At 45.8% G+C, this 23,848-nt stretch overlaps 2 protein-coding genes across 7 annotated transcripts in view; both read right to left on the minus strand.

Annotated features, from left to right (window-relative positions):
- Positions 1–23,848, minus strand: part of LOC120819166 (protocadherin-15-like) — a 96,837-nt gene that overhangs the window by 8,047 nt on the left and 64,942 nt on the right. For 5 of the 6 annotated variants that reach the window (XR_013467763.1, XR_013467762.1, XR_013467761.1 and 2 more), the window contains 8 exons: positions 16,264–16,373; positions 16,027–16,167; positions 14,265–14,392; positions 11,521–11,751; positions 11,133–11,221; positions 10,142–10,318; positions 9,781–9,999; positions 7,991–8,101 (listed from right to left, as the gene is read on the minus strand). Coding sequence is in view for 3 of the 6 variants with exons in the window: in XM_078103526.1 (XP_077959652.1) it covers positions 7,991–8,101; positions 9,781–9,999; positions 10,142–10,318; positions 11,133–11,221; positions 11,521–11,751; positions 14,265–14,392; positions 16,027–16,167; positions 16,264–16,373 (1,206 nt within the window). In the remaining 3 variants the exon portion in view is untranslated. Of the gene's footprint in view, positions 1–5,440; positions 5,530–7,990; positions 8,102–9,780; positions 10,000–10,141; positions 10,319–11,132; positions 11,222–11,520; positions 11,752–14,264; positions 14,393–16,026; positions 16,168–16,263; positions 16,374–23,848 lie in introns of those variants that run through there. The other variant, XM_078103527.1, reaches the window with a different exon arrangement.
- LOC144408000 (protocadherin-15-like) lies at positions 1,955–4,861 on the minus strand (the record flags this gene model as incomplete). Its single annotated transcript, XM_078103283.1, has 1 exon — positions 1,955–4,861. A coding segment is annotated over one exon (1,758 nt), but the record flags the coding sequence as incomplete, so codon positions are not given.

Raw genomic sequence — 23,848 nt, forward strand, 5'->3', positions numbered from 1 at the left:
TTGATGGAAACCGTAAAACGCAGGTGGAAACAACCGCTGAGAGAAACAGTGAGGGAGTAGAAGAGAAAGGATGAACAATGCTGCGATTAGAATGAAAAAAAAACTAAGATGCAAATACAAAGAAATCAGAAAAACAGGCGACAATCTCTGGGGTCCATGCATCTTAACTACGTAGCCGGCAGGATGTATTGTCATCTGAAGCCGAGGTAATGAGCTGGCAAAATGAAGACGTATTACAGACCAACAAATTGTGACTTTTAGAGGACACGTCGGACACAACATGGGGCACACACACACACACAGATTGTTAAACCGGTTGAGCATTTCATTGGATAACAGAGGAAATATAATTGTTGCTTCTTGAATATGGACGGACACGCAGTTCAGGGAGAAATTGTAGCCTTTGGTTCAGCAACAAAGTTCAGCTTTGAACAAACGAGTGAGCTTTAAAAGGACGAGATTATGGGGCTAAATGAAAGCGTTGAAGGACGCATCGACAGACACGTCATGGGACGGATTGATCGTGTTAAACGGGCGTACAAATGGAGGGATTATAGGATTAATAGCTGGGGTGAAATGAATGACTTTCGGACGCTTTTCCACTCCTCCACTCATTTGACCTCCTCCTGCCTGCTCTGCTCACTTGTGGCGCCCATCCGGTACGACACACAGGAGGTCAGACGGGCTTTCAATGAGACTAACAGGTCTGTAGGGGGGGGGGTGAGCGAGGACACGTGCTTTCGGGTAAGGGGGTCAGTGACAGAAGGTCCTCAGACCTGCGCCTTTAAAACCTGCACAGTAATCGGGACGGCGCTGTTGTGTTGCCCGGGTCCCAGGTCTTAAACACGTACGATGCAAGTTGTAACACGCATGATGGACTCTTTAGGGTTTAGAGAGTTACCGTTTAACAGGTCACACGCGTGATAAAACGCGGTCGTCTTTGCTGCATCTCGAAGCTATTTGCTGCTTCGATGAACACATTTCCCACCATCATCTTTTGCCGCGGCGAGGATCAGAACCTGTGACTTTACAATTAAACGCCGGCCTGCTCTCTCGCCGGGCCGCGCTTCTCCGGTCGGATTCAATTAGACGCGAATACTCCCAAAGACGTCAATGGACGTCTGATCTGCGAATGCCTGAGACTAAAGCGCCGTCCGCCGCCGCTTGCCGATGATCACGTTCCTGTTTGATCAGGATTGAAGAAGAGAGACGACCGACAGGAGGACGGACGTTCTCATTACGTCGTCACTTGATAACCGCAGATCACGACCAACTGTGTCTGTTTGATTGGGCTTCACGTCACGAATTTGATCCGACGTCCTGGAGATGATCATCAGTGTCACGCTGGTCTTCTGCGGTTCTGTCTCTTCGTGATGACAAAACGCGTCCGGAGACAACTCGATTAAACTGCTTCCGGCTGCCGGAGCAACAATCTACCCAGGCTTTGATTATAATTAAGACTCTTTAAAAGGCAGCGATTCAAAGGCGATCACTTCTTTTCACATCTGGTTTAACCGACACACACAAGCAGTCGCAGATGACATCCTCTGTGAGGGAGTGTTCGACGTGGAGGAAAGTGACAAGATTTGATGTGCAAAGACACAATTCTACATCAAGAAAGCGGCAAAGTGTCACATGATCTGCTTGATCGACATTTTCACGAGTCGTTTTATTAAACTCGTAAAGGATGTTGACATCTGACACGTGAGGAATTCTCCGCCGTAGTGCTAAAGAGCAACAAAAGCTTACAGAGGGGATATTTTGTGTTAAGTAAATTTGATTCATTAAAAACATATTTTTTGTGGCGTCGGTGGAACATTTAACATTAGTCAGTTCATTTTAGGGGACAATGATCGCCAGCGCTAAAGCTGCTTTGATGAGCATTTTAGTGAAAAAATCAAATCTTTGATACCCGGCGTCAGCGCCGCATTTTTATTGACAGAAAAGGTTTTTTTTTTTGCATTTTTAGAATAATTATCACCCCAAGACACTGAAAAAGACTTTTAATGAGAAAAAAACTTTTGGTAAAAGAAGCAAAAAAAAACTATAGAAAAAAAAAAAATAATTTTTTCTACCGCTATGCAACTTCCTACAACAGAACTAATAACTCAATGTAGCCTTTTATTCATAAAACAAAATCAAATGTGAATGGAAAACGCTCTAGTAGTACAATGTAGGTTCTAGGATACAGCGTTGTGAGCTGAGATCAAATAAAACAAAGATGGAAAGACAGAAACAGATGGATGCATAACGGTGTTTGTGTTTCAGCATCAGGTTACAAGGTATTAAAGTATTGATGAAACAGAGTATAAAACAGAACGTGACACCGATGATTTCACGGGTTGTAGCCCTCTAACAGGGAAATACTATGCACGCTAAAAAAGGAATTCATTAAAAGGATCCTTCAATCCAACTTGGATTTCCTACATCTAGAATCAACTAGTCAGGATGAAAGTCACCCAGGAGGCCTTTTGCTACCTTGAGTCACTATATCAGCTCAGCAGCTCCATCTGCAGCTATTGAAGCCGATTGCCCACAAACTAAAATAAAAACAGGTCTTAGAAATGTTGTTTAAGTGAAAAAATTACATAATGGCAGCAGCAGATGCATTTAAAGAAGTACTGCTTGAATTCCATTTTGTACGCCAGGTTCAATGTCCGATTTAAAAGGACCTCCTCATCCTTCCAGTCAAAGGGAAGTAAAGTAGTAACACAATAACCGAGGGCGGGAAGCCCGTTCCAGCTTTTACTCCACCCGATCCTTCAGGGCTATACGGGATGTAACCACACTTTCACCTCCTCCTACTCCGTTTCTGTTCACAATAAGAACATTAATGAGGAGAAACTTTCTTCTACCCACAGAATTTATACCGAGCCAAGAATTTTTTTTCCTGGCGTGGAAAACAGGAAGTGAAGTCCGGAGGAGCACCGCTGCAGCGTGTTATGGGATCACCGTGTCATCACCGCCAGCCAATGAGCTATTTTGAGCGTCCCTTGACGACTCGGCGGCACCTACGCAACCGTGTTAAGACCCCCCCCCCCCCCCACTTCTTCCCCCCCCCCCCCCCCTCCTCTGTGTGCTTTCCACTTCATAAAGGCCAAGGCTAGAGCATTGAAGGCTGAGAGGGGAAGCGTTTCTCGAGCTCCTCCACGATGGAGTTCATGTTCGGCTTGGGTTGATTCTGCGGAGGTGGAGGCGGAGGATCCTCCCCTTCGCCTCCCACTCCTTCTCTACCTCCCTCTCCCCCCTCGCCTCCCCCCTCCGCCGCTACCGCAAATGCATCCAAGGAGTCGAGAGAATCTATGGAGCCTCTGGCCCTCATCCCCGTTTTGAGGGGCATCTGCTTGCGGTCTATCTGGCTGAACATGTTGGCCACCGACTTCTCGATGTCTGCGATGTTCTGGATGTTCTTCAAGATCCCTTTCAGCTCCTTTCGGGGAGCGTCGGGCTCCGCGGGGAGGAGCGGCGGCGGCGGCGGCCGGAGGGACACGGGCCGCAGGGCCGGTACCTCCGAGAGCGACGGCAGGACAAAGGTGGACGGACGCAGGAGCGAGGGCGACAAGGGGGGAGGCAGAGGGGGAGGCGGAGGAGGGGGAGGAAGTGGAGGAGGTGGAGGAGGGGGAGGGGGAGTCTCCCTTCCTGTGCCGGTGGAGTGAGATAAAGCGGGAGGTGGAGGCGGCGGGGAGGAAGGGTGGCGTGGAGGAGGCGATGATGGGGATAGAGGAGCAGATGTGGGCGGAGGAGGCGGCGGGGAGGGAGGCGGCGGCGGGGGGGTTGACGGAGGATCAGGGATGAAGTCGAAGTGGACCTGAAGGCTTTCTCGCGTGCCCTGCTTCGTGGTTAAATTGGCCCCGAAGCGCCGCAGTACCGGAGGAGTCGGCTTGTAACTCGGCGGCGGCGTCCCGCCGTCGCTCTGGGTGACGATGATGCTCGGAGGACCTTCTTTGGCCGGAGCGCTGTGGGGGGGGGTTTGCTTGTGATGCGGAGGAGACTCCGGGTAAATAGAGAGGACGATGTCAGGCGACAAAGATCCCCGCGACTCGACGCTTTGCCTTTGCCTCATTTCCTGCAGCGCCTGTTGCTCAAATTGTCTGGCTTGTTCTTTGACCGTCAGCTTGGGCTCCAGACTCGGGCTTCCCATGAAGTCTGAATCCAACCCGCGGTCGAATCCTGATTCCAGGCCCGCGTCTTTGCTCTCCCTAAACTCGGCCTTCAGAAGCTCCAGCTCCCACTGGACGGGGTCCATAACCACCTGCCGCCTTAAAGTGTCGTACGCGTCTCTCCGATGCAACCTGGACGGGAGAGTCCAGCTGTGTCCACCTCCGGATCCCCATCCGCTGTCACTGCCACTGTACCCCCCGAGACCCCCGTCTCCCCCGGGGGAGCTGAGCCTGAGCCAGGCCTCTCGAATGCCCTTCCTGCACGGGGAGAAACTGCCCAGCAGGTCTCTCCTCCTCTGGCTTCTGCCGAGAGTTGCCGGGCTGCTCAAAGTCCCGTCCTCGTGGTAGATGGGGTTTTTGATGGTCAGGGGGTTTTCGTCAGAAAGGAAGGTTATGTTGGATTCAGACTTTGGCCGGTTATTGAGAACGCCCCCGTTGGCGACGCACTGGCGGTGGGCAGCGATCGCTCGGGTGGCGAAGTCCGAGAGCAGACGCTGGCGGTCGCTCTCGTCCGAGCTGCCGCCGTTTCCGCCAGCGTGGTCTGACCGGCTGGCGCGTGCGTGCGCGGGAGACAGTTTGAAAAGAAGAAAGACGGAATGAGGAGAGGGATAATAAAAGAGGAGGGTAAAGCGAATTGGAAAGATGCAATCAAAGCTATTTTTAATGGAAGAGATAGAGAGAGAGAGAGAGAGATGGCAACTGAATTAGATTTAAATCGAGAGCAGAGAGGTTAAATAATGCTTTATAAATGAGTGACAACACACAGATACATGAAGAACGGTAGAATAGCGGCTAAAACAATGAAACTCTAGAGCCTTTTGGTCAATGAAATGAAAAGAGACTACTCCTAATGAGGAGGTAAATGAGGACGGGGATGAAGGGAAATTGAAAAGGATTCTTGCAAGAGGTGACGACATTTACTGTTAGTGCTGTTTTTAGAGGGAGCGCTAAGGAATGCAAATACATCGTATGTGAGCTAAGACGCTACGGCATCACGACTACAGCCGACGGCACATCTGTCGGGGCGGGACAACAAGGCGGTGCCACGCAGCGTGTGAGAGAGTGTGCAGATTTCCTTCCAACAAAAGGGTCATCGTTCCCTCCTTCGCGGTGGAAGGTGCATTCCATCCGTGAAGTCTCGTTGCCGTGGACAATCTGCAGACTCTCAGCCCCTAAACGGCACACGGAGGGCTGATCCTACGCCGGGCAAACCATCGTAACTTCAACCAGAGTTCTAATGCATGGTCGATCAGACACAGCGACACCGATCTACCAAGTCACAACTCACCCTGCGCGTGAAACAAGAGCAAACAGCGACAAGGACGGGACACGAACACAAAAATACCGCCGGCGTCCTACTCACTTTTGTCTGCCAGTGGTGGATAAAAGATGGATGGATCAGAGGAAGAACAGACCAGTCAACAGGAGGACAAGCAAAGTAAAGTGTCTGCTGATCAGTTGTATACGGAGACGGTTTTATTTTTTTCAACAAGTGTAATAGTTTTGATATTTGATATTAAAAGACTGCAGTGTGAAATTATGATTTCATCTTGTTGATGTTACGTTTTTAAATAAAAGCTTTGAATAATATCACAGAAATCTAAAAAGAATAGATACAAACAAAATCTTTTTGATCTAAATTCCACCACTAGACGGGGTTAAGCTGCTTTCCTCCATTTTAAACTGTATGTGAGTTTTCCTGGAAACCATAAATAGAAATTCAGTCAGGTCGATAGGAGGCATATTGTGCACATCTAGATGTTGCTAGATGTTTAAGATTGTTACAAAGCCCAAGTGATGACGGCGTTGCTAAATAACATGCCTTTCAATTTAACTTCATTTAATGTGCTGCTAATAATACTGTATGTTAAATTCATCCCGGCTAATTGAAAAGCACCATTAAAACCGAGCCTGTCAAGAGAACCCTCAGATGTAACACCAAAGTAGATCAAGTATTGCCTCAAAACCTTTCTGCTGAGCAGTTGTATTACTTACCTTAATTAGGAAAGCGCAAAGTTTTGCACTTTTCTAGGTTTTTATACTCGCACACTCACACGTCAACACACACATACTCACAAGCCACACAAAAGACCTTCCCAACCACAATTAAACATGCTCTGCAGCTTATCAATAGAATTAATTATCGCCTAGGGGGGTCTTTAGAAATTACGGGCTGCATTTATTTCAATTATCTCATATCCAAGTTCATTTCCGAACACATTTTACAGCGGATCATTTTTGCTGGTTAGTGTGTGCGCGCGCACACACACACACACACACACACACACACACACACACACACACACACACACACACAGACACACACACACACGCGGAAATCCCTTGTTGTCATTTGAAGATAGTTCCTACCATCTTCCGAATGAATTGCTCTCACGTTAATAGGAGTCGGGACGCATATCAAGGACACACAGGCAGCCGGTGATGCATGCAATGCTGATAGGAGTTCCTCTCAACGCTCCGGTGAGGAATTATGAATAACAATGTGTGTATTGCCTTCAGTAAGTGTATGCATGTAGCCTTGACGACTTTCAGTCTTCAGTTTAAACCGACACGTCATACCAGAACCAATTATAGTATAAATTAAACTGAATTTGCGAGCAGATACACATTAGATGGGGGAGCTACAGGAAGTAATGAAGAGAATGTGACTAAATAATTCAACTTTTTTGAGTCTGCACTTTAAGGAGTTGAGACATAATTTAGAGAGTAAAAATAATTTTACATTATCATTAAAAAGCTTTTTATTGCCTCTAGTTGCTGAGCATGATTTACCGCCTCGAGACTAGGAATTCTTTTGGTGGAGACTCAAAAGGAATCACTTTGCTTCCAAAGCAAACATGTATAAACTCACGATGAAATCTACCACCAAGGCGCTGAAGACACTCTGCGAGGAGTCCTGTTTTCACAGAGGTATCGAAAGCCGCTTCGGTCGATGGAAATCTGGAAGTGAACGTGAGAGTGCTGCACTCAAACTCGACTGCGGGCAGATATGGCTGAGATTCACTCCGTCTTTTGTACGGCCAGGATATTAGTATGCATTACAGGCGGCAAACCGACAAGGACGGAGCCGCACGGCGCTGAACTCTGTGAAGATAAAATGGCAGTTTATCTGCCGCCGTTAATGCATTCAGAAATCAGAGCTTTGTTTGGTGCGAGTTCCACAACGTCGTGCCCACGTAGTGTCAGTTCCTGCGCCCTGCGCAGAATGTGGAATTAGAATGAATAAATGAGAGTCTGCAGGACACAAAGAAGACACGTGCTTTGGGCCGCACGCGTTACCCTCCGCACCTCTCGGCGCCGTGAACGGCAGGCGAACACGCCACCACGCACCGAGGGATGAATGGCAGATTGCGGCACAATTTTCCGCCGGCTTTTTGTGCAATTGGTGGTGTGCATGTGATATTTTATCAATGCGTTCCCCTTAGGGCCTCCCGGACTCTCTCATTAGTAAGCCACAGGTGTCATAGCAACAGCCTCGACAACAACCCCCTCCGCTGATGACTGACAGACGTGCGAACAAATCAATGATTTGCGGTGCATTGTTTATGTTTGTGCATTGGGTTAGGCGATAATGCGTGAGACCGAACATGTTCAATATTTATGGTGTAATTTCAGTTAAGGTCACTGTTTAATCAATAAGAATCTTCTGTCCTGCCCATATTTCTTTAATGGTGATGATTCGTATCTGAGGAGATGAACGTGTGTGTTCGGATTCCACAAAACGAAAAGGAACAAGGTAAAAGTCGGAGGTTTAAAAAGCCTTTCGTTTTGGCTCATGAACATAAATTCCACTTTCGCACTTCACTCACATGGCGTTGTCACCCAGCTCCTCGTACAGGTTGTTGGCGGTCCCCCCCGCGGGTTTGCCTGTCGGCAGTGCCATCTGGATACGGGCTGTTTTGGCACACTCTGCTTGGCGCCTGGACACGGCACAGATGAAACCCGGGGTCAGTAATCAAAAGATGGAAAAAGCAGCGGTGAAAGGTTCATGACCTGTGCAGGGGAGCACGAATCTTTGGTACGTCCAGCCTCCATCAGAAGATTTGTTCGTAAAAAACCCTCATCTGGACTGCTCATTTATTTGTGTATGTTTTACAGTAGAGTACAGTGTGTGTGTGTGTGTGTGTGTGTGTGTGTTTTTGGTTTCAAGCCATCGCTTGATGGTCCATGAGGTTGACATTCGTGTTTTCAGTAAAATGTCTGATGAACGGCGGTTTATTTGTCATCATCGGGTAAAAACGCCCAAATAATCACTCAGATAGAGACATTTGTGGCCCTTAATTCTCCAAAATTCTTGTGCTGTCGGTATTAGATGCTTTCATTATCTATACAAAGGACTTGTGGAATGAGACAACAAGCTGTCACTGTGGTTAATGTTCTGCTCACGTACGTCGTAAATCATTAAGATGTTAATCTGTGGTGTGTGTAAGCAGCTGGCATTGGTACGTACACACACACACACACACACACACACACACACACACACATATTCTATTCTGTTTTGGACATGTACTGATTCCACGTTCCTCTCTTATACATTTGTCTGATTGTCTGCTGTCCTTCCTCTTTCACCGCCCCTCACGGATCTCCCCCTTGTTATTATTCAATGAAAGTCCAGACATGAATCCACACCCAGAGGCTTTTAAGACGGCATGAGAATGTGGAAGCAGGACTCACTCTTTGAATCTGGCGAGGACGGATGCAGCGGGCGGCAGAAAGAGACAGAGAGAAATATTAGTCGCCATTTGAAGCATAAATCACTCGTTAGCCCGGTTAATGCGTAGAATTTTACAATTGGTACAGTTGGTCTTCATTACATTCATTTAGCAGAAGGGACCGGGGGATTATTTTGCTGATGATTACTTTCTGTTTTTCTTTAATGAAATCCTCGGTTACCTATATGTATTTAAGTACGGATTAAACGAATGTCCTTTCAACAGCCCAAAACATTATTAGAATTGGCACAGTGGGACAAGCTGCCATTCTGAATCACCTGGACAAGTGAGTGGCCCGGGTTATTTATTTTATCTCGTTTCCGAGGACAATCCTCCTGTCTTAGACCAAACTGTTTTGAGGACCTGCATTTGAACATTAGAATTTAGTTTCTTCAGTTCACCAAACGTTAGCCTAGCTCACAAATACAGTAGGGATGGAACGGATTGAATAGCGGCCGGTGGTTTACTCAATCTAACAAGTCATGTGCAGGAATAAACGTGAACATCCGGTGAGAATAGGAAGTACGTAAACTTTTAAAAGTTTATCCAAGTATCACTTAACTGAGATTTGTCTTTGTTTCATATTTCATTTGGACCAAACCAGTGTTGGTGATTGCTGTAAATATGTGGAGTAAGAAGCCAAGACTGTGTTGTTTGCCTTGTTACCAATGAGCTTGCTTTTTTCTGATGAATTAACAAGGAAATGAACTTAGTCTTTGTAGGATCAGATAACGGTTGCTTTTGGTCTTTTTTTGTGAGATTTGTTGCTCAATAAAATGTTTAAAATTTCGTCAACACGAGCCAATCAAAAGGACAATTCAGTCCATGTTGTCCCTGATCAGTGTGCCATGTTAACACCAAAAAAAATAAAAAAGCTAACTTACTGTTTGTAGGTGATAATGACAACCAGTATGGCGGGAACACAGCAGATAATAATAATAACTGCCAGCGCCAACAGTGCCCCCTCCGTGTAGCCGACAGCCTGCACAGCTTTCCTCACACTGGTCACCACTTCGGGGGTCCGGATCTCCAGGATCCGTCCTCCAGGAGGAAGGAAGGGCTGGAACTCCTTGTTGATGTCCAGGAGTTTACCGTCGAGAAACCTTGAGGAGAGAACGTGGGCGAGGGTGACGTCGCCGTAACACCAGAGCAGTACTCCGAATATCTGCGGCCCTTTCATGACACCATGCGTGTTTTGGAGAGCTGCCCTGTTGCTTTACATCGACCTGTCGGCAAAGATCTTACTTGTAGAGCTCCTGCCTGGAAACGGCCCTATTTGTCAGCGGGTCGATGGCGTAAATCATGAGGTCCGACTTGGTGTAGTCCTCCTGCTCCGTTCCATCGGCATGGCGATGGGGCCCGATGGTTTCCACGACAACCTTGGCTCCCGGAATCTGCTCCTGGACGTAGCGCTCCAAAATGCTACGGATCAAGAGATCATTTGTTCCAAAACTACTTGTACATATACAAAAAGACTCCTCTTGGTTTTCATTCTCTCAACCAGACAGGGAAATATTGATTTGTGTCCCCACAGAAACACCTACTCAGTGCTCACAGCGAGTAGTGCGCATGTGTCTGTGTGCGCCGAACTGACAAAAAAGTACACGCGTGTGTCCATGTAGCAAAAAGAAAAAGCACCGCCAGTCCCTGAGCAGCACTCCATTAAGAAAAAGGCACTCCAGCTGTGCAAAGGTTATGTTTTTATGACAATAGTACCTTGACACAATATAACCTGATTTAAACCGTATTGTATGACAGCCGAGCATTTCTTTTTTTATTGATTTGGGCAAGCACCTTTCTGCAAAGCGCAGACATTTTCAATTAGTGTTCACGTTGGCTTCATGGCGCAGAATGTGGGGAGGCAACAGGTGGAAGATTACATCAGGGGAAAAGTATCTTTACAAACATTTTCTGGGACGATTCTGCTTTCTTTCCCATTGTGATATTGGAATTCTTTCTAAGAATTACAAATGACTGCATACACAAACATTGTTGTTAACAAATAATAGTGCTATAAAATCCAAGTGTTAATGAATTACAGTATAATAATACACGTAAAACCTCAAAATATACTTATTCTATAACCACAGCGTGGTCTATTTAAAATGATTTATTTCATCCTCTGTAATTGAAACGATAGATTCTCGTCATTTAAGGCACATGAATGATATAATGCTATAAATAATGAATTGATATTTCAAAGGAAAACAAAAAAACATTCAGTTTTATAAATTACCTCAGGAGCTTGTCTTTGTTTTTCTCCACGTAAGTAGGAGGGACGTTTGATACGACCACCTGCATGTCCAGCTGGTTCACGACTGACACCTGAACAACACATAAAAATGCAAACATAACTAAGTTTAGGAACTACACGCTGAAAAAAAAGCCTTCTAGGTTGTAAATTATTTTACTAGACCGTATCAGATGGAACCTCCACCAGTGAAATACAAGTTTAAATTGGAAAAGAAAACATTTCCAACTATGCTGCGAGCCTGTGTCTACTGCTCAAGGCCATTTTGGACAACAAATAAATCACAATTCATTCAAAGCTATTAAATTTGTCTCATGGGAAGTTATTTAAGACAACACCAGTATTGGCAATAAATGAGCATAAACATACACACCACTATCTCCGCCTTGCTGCTGTGTCCTTGACCGTAGTTGTCCGTGGCAACCACCTCAAACTTAAAATACGACCGCCTCATGTTGCGGTACATGATCGCCGTCTTCACCACGCCGCTGAAAGGTTCGATGATGAATCCATCTTTACCATCTTTGGTGTCTTTACCAGCGGGAGGGGCGATGATTAGCCGGTACATCATGGAACTGTAGTTACCGGTGTCTTTGTCCAGGGCCTGTAAAATGAGCCAAATAAGCGCCACGCCACAGTGTCACTAATCTCATCTCCGCTGTCACACCACCACCACCATCATCATCATCATCGTCATTATACATCACGATGAAATCCTTCGGACGAAGGTCAATGACAGCGAGAGTGACAGAAAACCCCCGTCCGTCTTCCCAGCATCAACATGATCTATTCTACGCTCTGTGATGACTATCGTCCTCCTCGTGGTTTGAGCGGCTGATGGCGATGCTGCAGAACGCGCGGTTATTATTCATTGATTCGGGACTTCGCATCGCGTCCCTCTCGTCTTTGTCACCCACCAAAGGCCACGCGTTGCCGTCATTTCCTTCTGTTGTGTCGCTGTCTTATGCAGGACTCGTCAGCAGGGGAAGTGGTGCTTTGAGCTTCACGCCGTCGTCTATTTATCTGTTCTGTCATTTTGGCTAACAATCAATTCTCGCCCGGGTTCACACACACGCACACACACACACACACACACATGCAAACCACGCGTCCAGACACACGCACACGCACTCAGACGGACATTGATTTATTGCCTGGTCTTTACAAGAAGGTACGGACTGCAGAAACCCACCACATCAAACTTATTGTTGTGATGGCAAGAAACAAAATAACGGCTCGAGAATAAGGAAAAGGGAAACATGAAACAGAAAAAGAAAAGGGAAACATGGTGGCGTGCTTATAGAAACACGAGGGAATAAGGGAGGACTGAGGAAAGAATACATGCACAATCTATTCTCTCTGTTGTTACTTGCAGTGGCACAGTTCTGATAACCTTTCAGCAATACATCAATACCTGCAGTGAGTGCGGAGTGCAGAGCTGGTTGTATTCTACTGCAGTTGGAAGGAGCTGTGTTCAAACTCCACGTGCTTACAAATGCAAACCCGTTGGTGGAAAGTGTAAAGTAACAAAATGAATTCTGGTATTAAAATATCCACAAAAATACGTTTGTTTCTCCCAGAGAGAGGATTTTTTACGAGCGTTTCAAAGCACTCTTACCAAACAAATAATCCATGTTTACGGTCCATAAATAGTTTTACATTTAAGGGTACATAAATACCCTATGCATAAATATCAATATCTGGATTCCTAATGCTCTGCTGAGCCGCATTTTATTATTGGTTAGTCTTCAAAACTCGTTATTTAAACTTGGTAAATTCTGCTTGTGCATCGGCCAAGACGGGAGCAGTGACAAACGACTGTGACAGCATTTAAGGAATTGGTTCGAAGAACGGTGTCTTTGTCTTTGAAGGGACCGCGGGGTGGTTTGCCGATCTCAGGCTCATCTGCAGTCTAATCAATATCTGTGTTCTGGCCTCCTCTGAGGAAAAAAAACCCCACTGGGCTCGCCGTGCATGAAGCAATACCCGGTAAAACTAATTCAAAAAAACATACATGCCTGAGGCAGATGAGCTGGAATTAGCTGTACTTTAATGAAACAATCCATATGAATTTTCATTTCCTTTCATTTCTCAAACTTTATCACTCCCTCTTTCATCCGAATGTCAGCAAATGTGTCGCAAGCATCCCTGTCCATCTTTATGCCCCCCCCCCTGCCATCTATTGATCCACCCATGAATCATGCATGTCTTCCCTGCTTTCTTCTCTAAGGCCAGTTCGTCTCTCCGCGGGACGCCCGGCTCCCCTTATCTGAGCATCGATCTTCTCTCTCGCTTCCAATCTCCTGATCCGTCCCCTCTCCCTGTGCCGATGGAGACTACTAGCGAGCTATTCGTTTTTCTTGTCGGTCCGTTAAAGTATTTAAAGGGGTCAGAAGACTGCAGAGCCGGTTACTGTAAACCCGCTTCAGCTCGAGACCACCGAGAATCAACATGCAAAACTACCAGCCGCAGGTGTTTGCAGCAGAGGAATCATTATCTGACACACCGGATTTGGAGAAAAGCCCATTTTCTACGCTTCTGGAAGTGTAATTTTGAATACGAATCTTTGTCGCATGCTCTCCCTCGTTCTCTCATCTTTCCTGTCTCTCTCTCTCTCTCTCTCTCTGTGCAGCAGGAATGTCTAAGAATCATCTTAAAAACTGTAATAAAATATTAAAGCACATACTTTTCTGCCAGAGTCTCTTGTGGCATCCAGGCTCATTAAAACATATTGCTGCTCCTCAGATTGAAGCTGGGAGCTCTGTGACCTATTTTGGGTCCTAAAAGGTATTTTAATAACGCGAGAGTCGCTTGAGTTGTTTACAGTGACATGAAATACTCCCGTGTTTGGATGAAGAAAAAAAAAAAAAATGAAGGGAAACAAAAGAGATGTGTCAATTTACAGAGAGACAGAGGCACATGTCAACTGAGAAATACTTAACAGTCTTAGGTCTTACTTCCTGGATTGAGTGTGATCTACATTCAAATGAAACAACACATGCGCCATTCACCATTCTGGGAGAAACGGAATCAGGGAATTTTACGGGAGGATTGAGGCCATCAGAGAAGGACAGGTAAAAGTGGTTGTGGGATATGGGGGCGCCTGCGTATCTGTACCTGTATTTTCAAGATGGAGGTGAAGGTTTTAGCGTCCTCCGTGACCCCTCCGATGTAGAGCGATCTGGTGAAAACCGGCGGGTGGTCGTTCTCATCGTGGATGTCGATCACCACCTTTGCCGTGTTGGCTGGGACACACAAACACACCCGAACGTTTCAAACAAACATCTCATGGAACTGTCATGGCGATTGTCATGATGGGAAATATGATCACCCCCAGCAGTTTATTGTTCAGTTTATTGTTCAAATCTACAAGCGTTTAATGGGAGGCGCCGTTGAAAAGGGTCCGCAATGAAAAAACAAACAAAAAAACTCTGCTTCTGCATCGACGTCACTGAGCTCTAAACAGGGACGCCGTGTCCGTCCAGCCTGGGAAACGTGTCAAAGAGCAAGCAAAAGATCTTTTGCATTCGTTTTGAGCTACGATTGAATATGTTTTGACCACCTTCTGTTCTGAACCGCCGCCACACATTGGCACGAAAAAGCCACATCAGCCCACGGTTGTAGACACGCCATCTTCAGGGGGAAAAAAAGGCTCGGCTGCTGGTGATTTCTCTGCTTGTAAGTGATAATGTTGTTAACGGCGCTCCTGCCGTCCGCGGTCGGTAACGGTTGGCCGGCGTCAAAAGAGTTCTAAGCTATTTAGAAGAAGATGAGCAGGGGAACCGGTAACGGTGAAAACACTGGTTTCAAATAGCATCCATTCATCACAACGTTCAACCACAGTAACTTAAATAATCGGCAGTGTGAGATGGTGAATCATCTGCCCGAATTATAGAAAAAAAGTGTTTCTGATTAACACATTGTTAGAATCGCGTCAATTGTTGCTTGATTAAAATGTTAAAAAATTAAATTAAATTTAATCTAAAATCCAATGAAGTTAAACTAGTAAACAAAGTTAAAGATAAAATGCAAAAGCCCAGAAGCTGAACCTCATTTTAAAAGAGTGTTTTTGAAAAGCGGAGAAGGTGAAAAGAGATAAATACCAGGAGAGAAAAGCAGGAAGAAGCAAAATACCAATCACATTCATTTTCACTTTAGTTTTTCAATTAAATTTCAATTAAAATAAATCAATTAAAATCTTGTTTGGTCTTTTCTTCCACATGCAACTGTTGCATGGATTCAAATGAGGGAAGTGCACAAAGAAAAAAATATGAAAGACTGGAATACTTTTGGGCTGTGCTACAATAACAACAGGTTCACAACCTGCACAAATCATTCTGTGTTTGGGTATCTGGGGAAAAGCTGCGGCTTCATGAATCAAATCTACAATCTTACAAACCGCACCTAAGCTTAATTTGTTCACTACGATGGGTGAAATCTTTTTTTCTCGATATCTCAAGAGTTAAATCTGAAACATTACATAATTGAATATCGGCAGGACCTGTGAGACAAAAATTAACAAGAAAAGGGAAGAAAAAACAGGATTTTAAAAGAGCAACAGTGAACAAGCAGGTGTAGCCTACAGGTTTGGGAGACACCTGAGAGAGAAGAAAAGCCTTATTGAAACAACAGCAGCGGAGGCCCAGAATTACATTCCAAGACATAACTGTAAAGACGAGGTGAAGAGTTGAGGAGAGCAAACAGAAGAGAGATCTTCAGAGAGAATGAGGCTGTGAGTGCCGGAGCGGGAGAGAGACAAGTGCACGGTGCAAAAGTTAAACCCTAAAGCCTTTAGCATGTGTAGAATGACGGAGAAGAAACTCCGCGCCGATGCCACCCGCTGTGAAATGTTGGTTCGTAAACGCAAACACGCACTCACTCTTGGAGGGAACCCGGAGGTTGGAGGACACCACCCTCATGGAGTCCGCCTCCACCCGCAGCACGTGGGAGGAGTTGGCCTCGTAGTCCAGCGGCTTGGCTGTGGAGATCACTCCTGTCGTTTCATTCAATTCAAACTCGCCTGAGGGAAAAAACAAAAAGGGAGAGAGGGTGAGTATTTCATTATCAGATTTACCAACCTGTGTACGGGCGCCACACGGGAGGGAAGTACACTCGCCTCCCTGGTTGCCTTCGATGATGGAGTAGACGATAGTTTGATTGACAGCAGCCGCCATGATGGTCCCCACCGCGGTTCCAACGGCAGCCTCCTCGCTCACTCGCGGGAACCTGGAAACGCATCAGTCAGTCAATGTCAACGCACATGAGCACTTGAATTATGTACGTGCAGGCTGAGGGCCCGCTCGCTCGCCAGGATCCACGGCGACCCGGCGAGTCGTGCACGACTGGGCGTTAACTGTTAATATCCGCCAAAACACTTTCCCAGTTCTCCCCTGGTGGCGACAGCCGGCAGGTCGGGCGTGTAAACACTATCTCATCTTTCATCGATGCGACTCCTGTGATCGGATGTTTCGCTTGTCATCCGTGTCCTCGTTTATCTGCCCACACTCGTCACCCGAATACAACACGTCTGATCGAATGCATTCAAAGACGTGGCAGTAAATCCATAGCTAATTCTCCCTGCGGTGTCAGTCTGACTGTTTTTATTAAAGAACAGCTGTTAACACATTTTCCGTTGTTTTTTTTTACCATAAGTAATATTGTTATTGAAAAGCTTTTATTTTGAAGCAAACAAATCACCAAATGTTTGGTTTTATCAGCAGTAACTGAACCGACTGAGACAGCAGGTTTCATCTGTGCTCCGGTGCCAGTTCTCCTCCTTTCTTCGCCTATGGAGAGGGACTCCCGTGTGAAGGGATGATGACGCCAAACCTACCGTTTGATAAATGGTCCAGATTGGGCCCACATGCTGACCACATCTGTCTCTAGCTCACAGCGAGCCTGGCCACCTCGCCATGTGGTCCGGATGCTGCGATCCAGGACCGATCCCTGAACACTCAATGCATCCTGGTTTAAACGGATAACTGAAATGCACTGAATAACTTCATAAATTCAACATTTGCTTTGGAAAAGAAGACAAAATAACTCTCAATCTGTGAATTATTCAACGCCCCCCAAAAAAGGTGAGTAAAGCCCATCATCATTTTGTAATAACAGTCTATTGATCAACTACCAGATTATTGTATTATATTAGAAACATGCCCGGCCCGCTGCTCCGTCTACAGTGTCCATTTTCTTGTGAGCAGGGTGTCTGACAGACCCCCCCCCCCCCCCCATTAGTGGCCACATGCTCCCTCGTGCCATGTGGTCGGCAGTTTTTCCTGCTTACAACCCTGATTTCATCAGAGTCTGGCAGCTCTCAAATTTCCAGCAGATTTGGCTACATTCAAAACAAAAAACAACAGTCCGGTCATTAGGCCAAACCTTCTAACGCGGGCTACCGCCTGGCCCTGCGTGATGAGTGGGGAGCTGCGGTGAGGGGGGGGGGGGGGGGGGGGGAGCAGAGAAAGGGGGGCGGTTTGTGTGTGGATGCCAACTGCACCAACACGAGGAGACGCTTGGACGAATCATTAGAGGAGAAGCGCAGGTGTTACCTTTAAAAAAAGATCTCCGTGCGCCTCTGTTTGGGGCAGCCAGAGCTAGAATGCACCGTAACAGACCCCCTAAGACATGTCTCTCCATTTACTTGTCTTCTCGGGAGGGGGGGGGGGGGGGGGGCTTAATTGGTCTGCTGTGCACTTCCATCCCCTCTCCACCTTTAAAGTTTCATGGTCAGAATCCTAAAAACCCTCCAGCACAAAACTTTGTGGTCAGAGTCAAGAGTCAAACTTGCGTCAATAAAGAACATTCTTTATATCAGACAGTAAATAAAACACACACACACACCTTTATTTCTAAATGACATAAATAGATTGTTAAAAATGATCTACTATCATATCTTACAGAGCAGAATAAGAAGGTACAAGTGACCACTGGATGGGCCCGAGCACATTCACAGATGCAGAGTACGGATAAACAGACACACCTGCACACACACACACACACACACACACACACACACACGGCTCATCATCGAGCCCTTATCTCCCCTCCCGTGCTCTCTAATCATTACTGTCCTAACTCAGCAAGCTGGGCGGATGCTGATAACAGAAACGCACACACACACATGCGTACAAGCATGTACTGCTGCTTTACTCGTGCTTTAATTCATTCGCTGAAGGAACACACACACACACACACACACACACACACACACACACAGAGCACATGATCAAGCTGAGTGTAGTCTATAGCGTATGAGCGTAACAGAACAGTGGGAGTGCTCAGTGTTTGAGCATCGTGAGGGGAAAGACAGAACTACGCAGAGGTCGGCAGTGAAAGCCTCCTTTCTGTGTGTCTTTCCCCTTATAGACATTTGTTCATCCCACTCATTGTCCCCCCCCCCCCCCCCCCCCCCCTCCGCTTTTTAGCTCGTCTCGTCTCAGATGTGTGCGATGCATCTCTCTGTCATCGTTCTTTCCCTTCAAAACACGTCTCATTTTTACTTCTCTCCATCTCTCTACTGGAATTCGGGTTCCCTTTGTCGGTGGTTCTTTGTCAAAACCTAATTACAACGCCCCCGGCGCCGAGCAGCACCATTGGTCGCTTTGGGTTCTGGCATCTCATTCCCTTAGCAGGTGGTATATGACATACTGTACTCGAGGCCTTGCCTGGAAGGCAGCAAAGACAACTGAAATGGTTTGAAAAGTCTCATTAGCCAACATCGTTACCTTTTATAATCTGTTTACACTATGAAACCTTGTAGCGTGCGCTCGATATTTCAGTCACCGTGCAGCTTTCTTGTAATGGAAATCAAGAAGTGCATTGCAGTGTGTGCCTGTACATGACAGGTTTGGTCCAAAATGTCAACACCTTACCCACTTTACTCCATTAAGACATTTCTTTGCATATCAATGAGAGATATATTCATGAATCAAAGATCCAGCGACCTTTCCGGGAATTTTAAAACGTAATAAATGAATATTCAAGGTATAAATGAAGTGTATCTCCCAAAGACGCCATCGAGGTGGGACCTTTCAGGTCCAGTATGCAAAGGTTTGACACCTGTTAAGACCTCTGCTTCCCAGAGGGTCTCTGATTGACTTGCATTGGGAGACTGTGGCACGAGGGGTCATAACTGCCGGCAGTAATAACCTTCGAGTACTGGCTGGAGCTCTGGAGGTTTTTTGTCTTCTCCCGCTGTGGCCCCCTTTTTCAGGACTGAAAAGCAATTTTCAGTCCACGCGGCCCGTGTACTTTCAAGAGCCCGTAGAGGCGTGCTGGTAAAAACGGCTCAAACTGTTTTCCGATGAGGCAGGTGCTGCAATTTTACAACGCCGAACTATTTCAAATTAGGTTTTCCGAATCGGCGCTTTCAGGCCCCCCTTTTGCAAAACGTCTGCTCACCGGGCCGGAGTTAAAATCCAAATTGGTGATTTGATTACAGATTCCAGGACATAATTGTAACTTCTCCACTTTTACTACATTTATTATTTCTGCTCAGCAGGGTTTGAATAATCAAAACAGATTTTCTGTACCTTCTCTAAACCAACATTGCTCCCTTTTAACTCTCTGCCCGGTTTCTCACCATTTTGCTTTTCAGTCTTGTTGCAATTGTCAGCTGACAGCTGAACGGGTTAGCATCTCTCAAACAACCTGACTGCAGCCCTGTTGACGTACTAATACATAATATATATGCGAAATAGAGCAGGGAGGGGAAAGAACGGCCAGTATACACAAGGGCTTTTTGAGGGAAAAGGAGGGACTCGAGATGTACGGTGCCAAATGGAGATGACACACGAGCATGGAAAGAAAGAGGGAGGAAACGGATGATACGGCGAATGGGGAGAGACAATATGTTGAGTGCTTGAGTTTGTTGTGCAAAATACGCTGTGAGGAGAGAGAGCGCATCTTGTGGAATTACATGTCTGAGAGAGTCTGTCAACTGACAGCGTCTCGTTCTCTTAAATAACATCCGAAACTAGACGCCCAAGTCCGACGGAAAAATTGGCACTCAGCATTCCTGCTGAAGTCGTCATATTGAACCTTGAGGATGACACTTTAATCCAACTGTTCCTGCGATAGTTAATGAGTGTGAGAAAAGATGCTGATGCCGACTTCCCGCAGTGCTGTGGGGCGGAAGCAGGTGCGGGGGGGACTTTGATGAAAGAAAATGATCATTTTAGTAATGATAGAAACATTTGTGGGAGCGTTTTTTTTTTATTTTCAGGCCTCGAGCTTCAACAGCAACAACTGTTTTAAAAGAAATGTGTTTGATTCTAGAGGGTTTAACAACTCGGCTGTAGTCCAGCTGTGTGCCAGTTTTCTACTTTTGTAGACGTTTTACAGAAACATTGGTTTATAGTTTGAGTGTGACCGTAATTTTGTGTGAGAGAGGTCTTGATTCCTGCTAGTTATCAATAAGAAGTCTATTCCCGGAACCGCCCGAGCGTTCATCCTGCAGCCATTTCTTATCAGAAGCATGACAGCACAAAGCAACAGCATTGTTCAAAAAGATACTGGTCCTTTTTGCTCAGATGCTGCCTGCTGTAGTCTTTTGGCCGTCCTCTTTACGTTCCTCTCGAATAGATCGTTATGTCAGAAACTGCCGAGAGGCTGAGCAGGAGGAAGAATATCTCTTTTTAAAACGAAAGAAACTGTTTTACTGACTGAGGGTCAGTCAGTTATGTATCCTAAAGATGCTACTTCTTTTTCAATGAGTTTGATTTCCAAGGAGTTGTTACCATCACTTTTTTTCTGATATGCAGCACGCGCAGCGTTTTATGCTTCCATGGGCTGGAATCATCCTTTCCATCGATCACTGCTGACATCGAGCGGATGGAACATGCCGTCCACAAACCCAGCGCTTCTCCATCGCAGTCTCAGTACCTGCTTGTCTCCTTCGTTCGTCTCAAGCACCTTCAACCTGCCGCTTTAAAGAAGTGTCTGCCGTACCGCCTGTCTGTCAGCCACCTGTTGGCTCTCCTTTCCCTCGCCTCGCCCTTCTACTGTGGCTTCTCTCTCGTGTCGCCTCTCCCCTCTTTTTACTTTCGCTCCGCGTGCCAGAACTGCTTTTATCTGCCATCCTCCAGCTCCTCAGTCTCTCTCTCTCTGTGTGTGTCATCCGTTGGATGGATTGGATGCCACAGTCGCCGGGAGCACTCACTCCATGTGCGCGTTCCTGTTTGTACGAACCAACAAAGCGCGGTAACCTTCGACTGTATCGGCTGGACGGACGCCGGATTTATGGGGACGCGCGTCGGATGAGCTTGTTTGGACGTCGGTCTCGCGTCAAAAGTGCGCATGGGCCTCTTGCACTTTAGGTGGGTGTGATTTAGCGGTTCACATCAGTTCACATCACAAATGCACGGGAAGGAAAAACATATGCAAATGCAGCAAAGATCACTACATTTATAAAGCAATTCCACACCTTTTTCTCTTCTTCACATTTGCTTAATCAAGTGCTAAAATCTCTATACATTCAAATGATTAGATCGATGAAGAGGTTTATTTACCAGCCGTGCGCGTCGGTCAGATAAGTGTTGTCAAGGAGACGCAACAACAATCATTGCTTTTCTTATGAAAGGTCAATCCAGACTAATATCCTCCTGCGCTCATGTCAAATCAGAGAATTGGGCTTTTGTCTTGTCAAAGGGAAAATTGACAGTTGTGGCTTCCAGCTGGCTGGTGGCGATACGATCTGTGACCTCGCGCCTGTGATTCCTGAACAGAGCCGCATCGGCGCCGAGAAGCCGATGCCGACTTTATCTAAATCTCCAGCCACGCTAAGAGGGTTTTATCTCCATCGCTGTAATGACGCAAGACAAAGCAACACATTGGCATCTTTGATCACACAATTTCTTGATGAGAAACAAAGCTTTGATGTTCATAACCGCTTTGGCTCTTAACCCCCCCCCCCCTCTCTCTCTAATTAGATTAATTAACAAACTAACAGGCCATGGGGCATTTTGTTAGTATGGGAGCGGCATTAACACGCACACTCACGTGTACACACACAGGCTGGAGAAGTAGTGGGAGGACTCCGGATAATCTTTGAGGAAGGCAATATTTTCTTTCAGTTCACTTGACGTCATGCTGATAATTGCCACTGGGTGCTGATAGCTATTTGTGCGCGTGTGACACCGACTGCATACTGATGTTGCAGGTGCAAGATGGTCAGAGAGAGAGAGAGAGAGAGAGAGAGAGAGAGAGAGAGAGAGAGAGAGAGAGAGAGAGAGAGAGAGAGAGAGAGAGAGAGAGAGAGAGGGAATTTCTGCTGTGCAAACATTCAACGAACCTCAAGGGCTCGTTAACTTTTTATAGTTGAGAAACCCGCAGAGCGAGCGAACAAAAGTCCACCTTTAAGTGCTTTTATGTTCGTAGCTCATCTCAACATACACACAAAGCAACAAACACTTTAAAATATAAATAAAAGTAAATAATAGTATATATATATGGCACAGTTTGGAAGATCCAAGTTCATGACACTGACGATTATAACAAGGCAAGCCGACAAAGTGCGTTGGTCGGCGGGAGCTTCCATCAACAAACGCAATTAAATGTCCAAGTTGTTTTGCGGTTGAATCGTTGGCACGCTCTGATTTTATTGTGTATGTATTGTCCTTCGGTTAACCTACAGTAAAGTCAGCATGTGTTTTTTTTTTTATCTTGCACGGCCTTCATGAATAAAGCCACAGACCGAGTGTGTAAGCATATCAAGATAAGGATTCATAAAGAAAGTTGTGTAGTATAATCTTTTAACAGTGTTTCCGTTTCCGTCTTTTTCATTAAAATAACTAATACAGGCTTGCTCATGGGTAGAGGCACATCTGTTGAAACCATAAAAAATCATTAAGCAGCATTAGTACAATTAGATTTGATTAAATAAAGCTGGGATAATTGATTCAAAGCTGGTACGTACATTGTACTGTGACTGACTACAACGTGGAATGAGAAGAAGGAAATGTGCAGCCTCCCTTCGCGCTGCTCCAACAATCTACCGCCAGAAAATCTGATGCCAAGTGAAGATATACGAAGTTTCACTTCAACAAATACACTAAAATACAAACAAAATACACAGATTCAAACATGCAGACGGAAAGGCAAGTCTAAGCTTGAAGCTATCTTAGATATTCATAAATTCAGTATTATATGGCTGACATCTCTCTCTTGCCTCTAGCCGTTTCCCTCAAAATAGAAAAGCGTTTCACTGTGTTCTGTGGGAAGACAAACGATGACACCATGTACTTTTGTTAGTAATGGTGGGAAAATACTGTCTTGAAAATGTTATTGTATTACTAATAACTGGTAATAACTTTAAAACAAGCAAATAATCTTACGACTGAGGCTGGATTGGATGCACGGTGCCTGGCGTGTTGGCTCTACGAAAGTCATATTGCATCACTTCAGATGACTAAACACGTGCGTGTGAAACTGAGACATGCTTTCACTTGTGATAAAGGAACACGAGAGAAACAGGAAGGACTTGAAAATAAAAAACCAAACAAAAGAATGACACACAACAAATGCAAACCAGCACACGAGCCGTCTGAAAAAAGGTCGTTTTGGTTTGAGTGGAAAACGAGGTCCAACTATTGTCAGCAATTCTGACAAATATGGGAAAAGAAATACGACGTTTCGACCTCTGCTGCAATTTACATCTCAGCGGGATGACTCGTGTATTGTGCCTGACGGACAACTTAACA

This window comes from Gasterosteus aculeatus, chromosome 5, assembly GCF_964276395.1.
Source record: "Gasterosteus aculeatus chromosome 5, fGasAcu3.hap1.1, whole genome shotgun sequence".
Classification (NCBI taxonomy): domain Eukaryota; kingdom Metazoa; phylum Chordata; class Actinopteri; order Perciformes; family Gasterosteidae; genus Gasterosteus; species Gasterosteus aculeatus.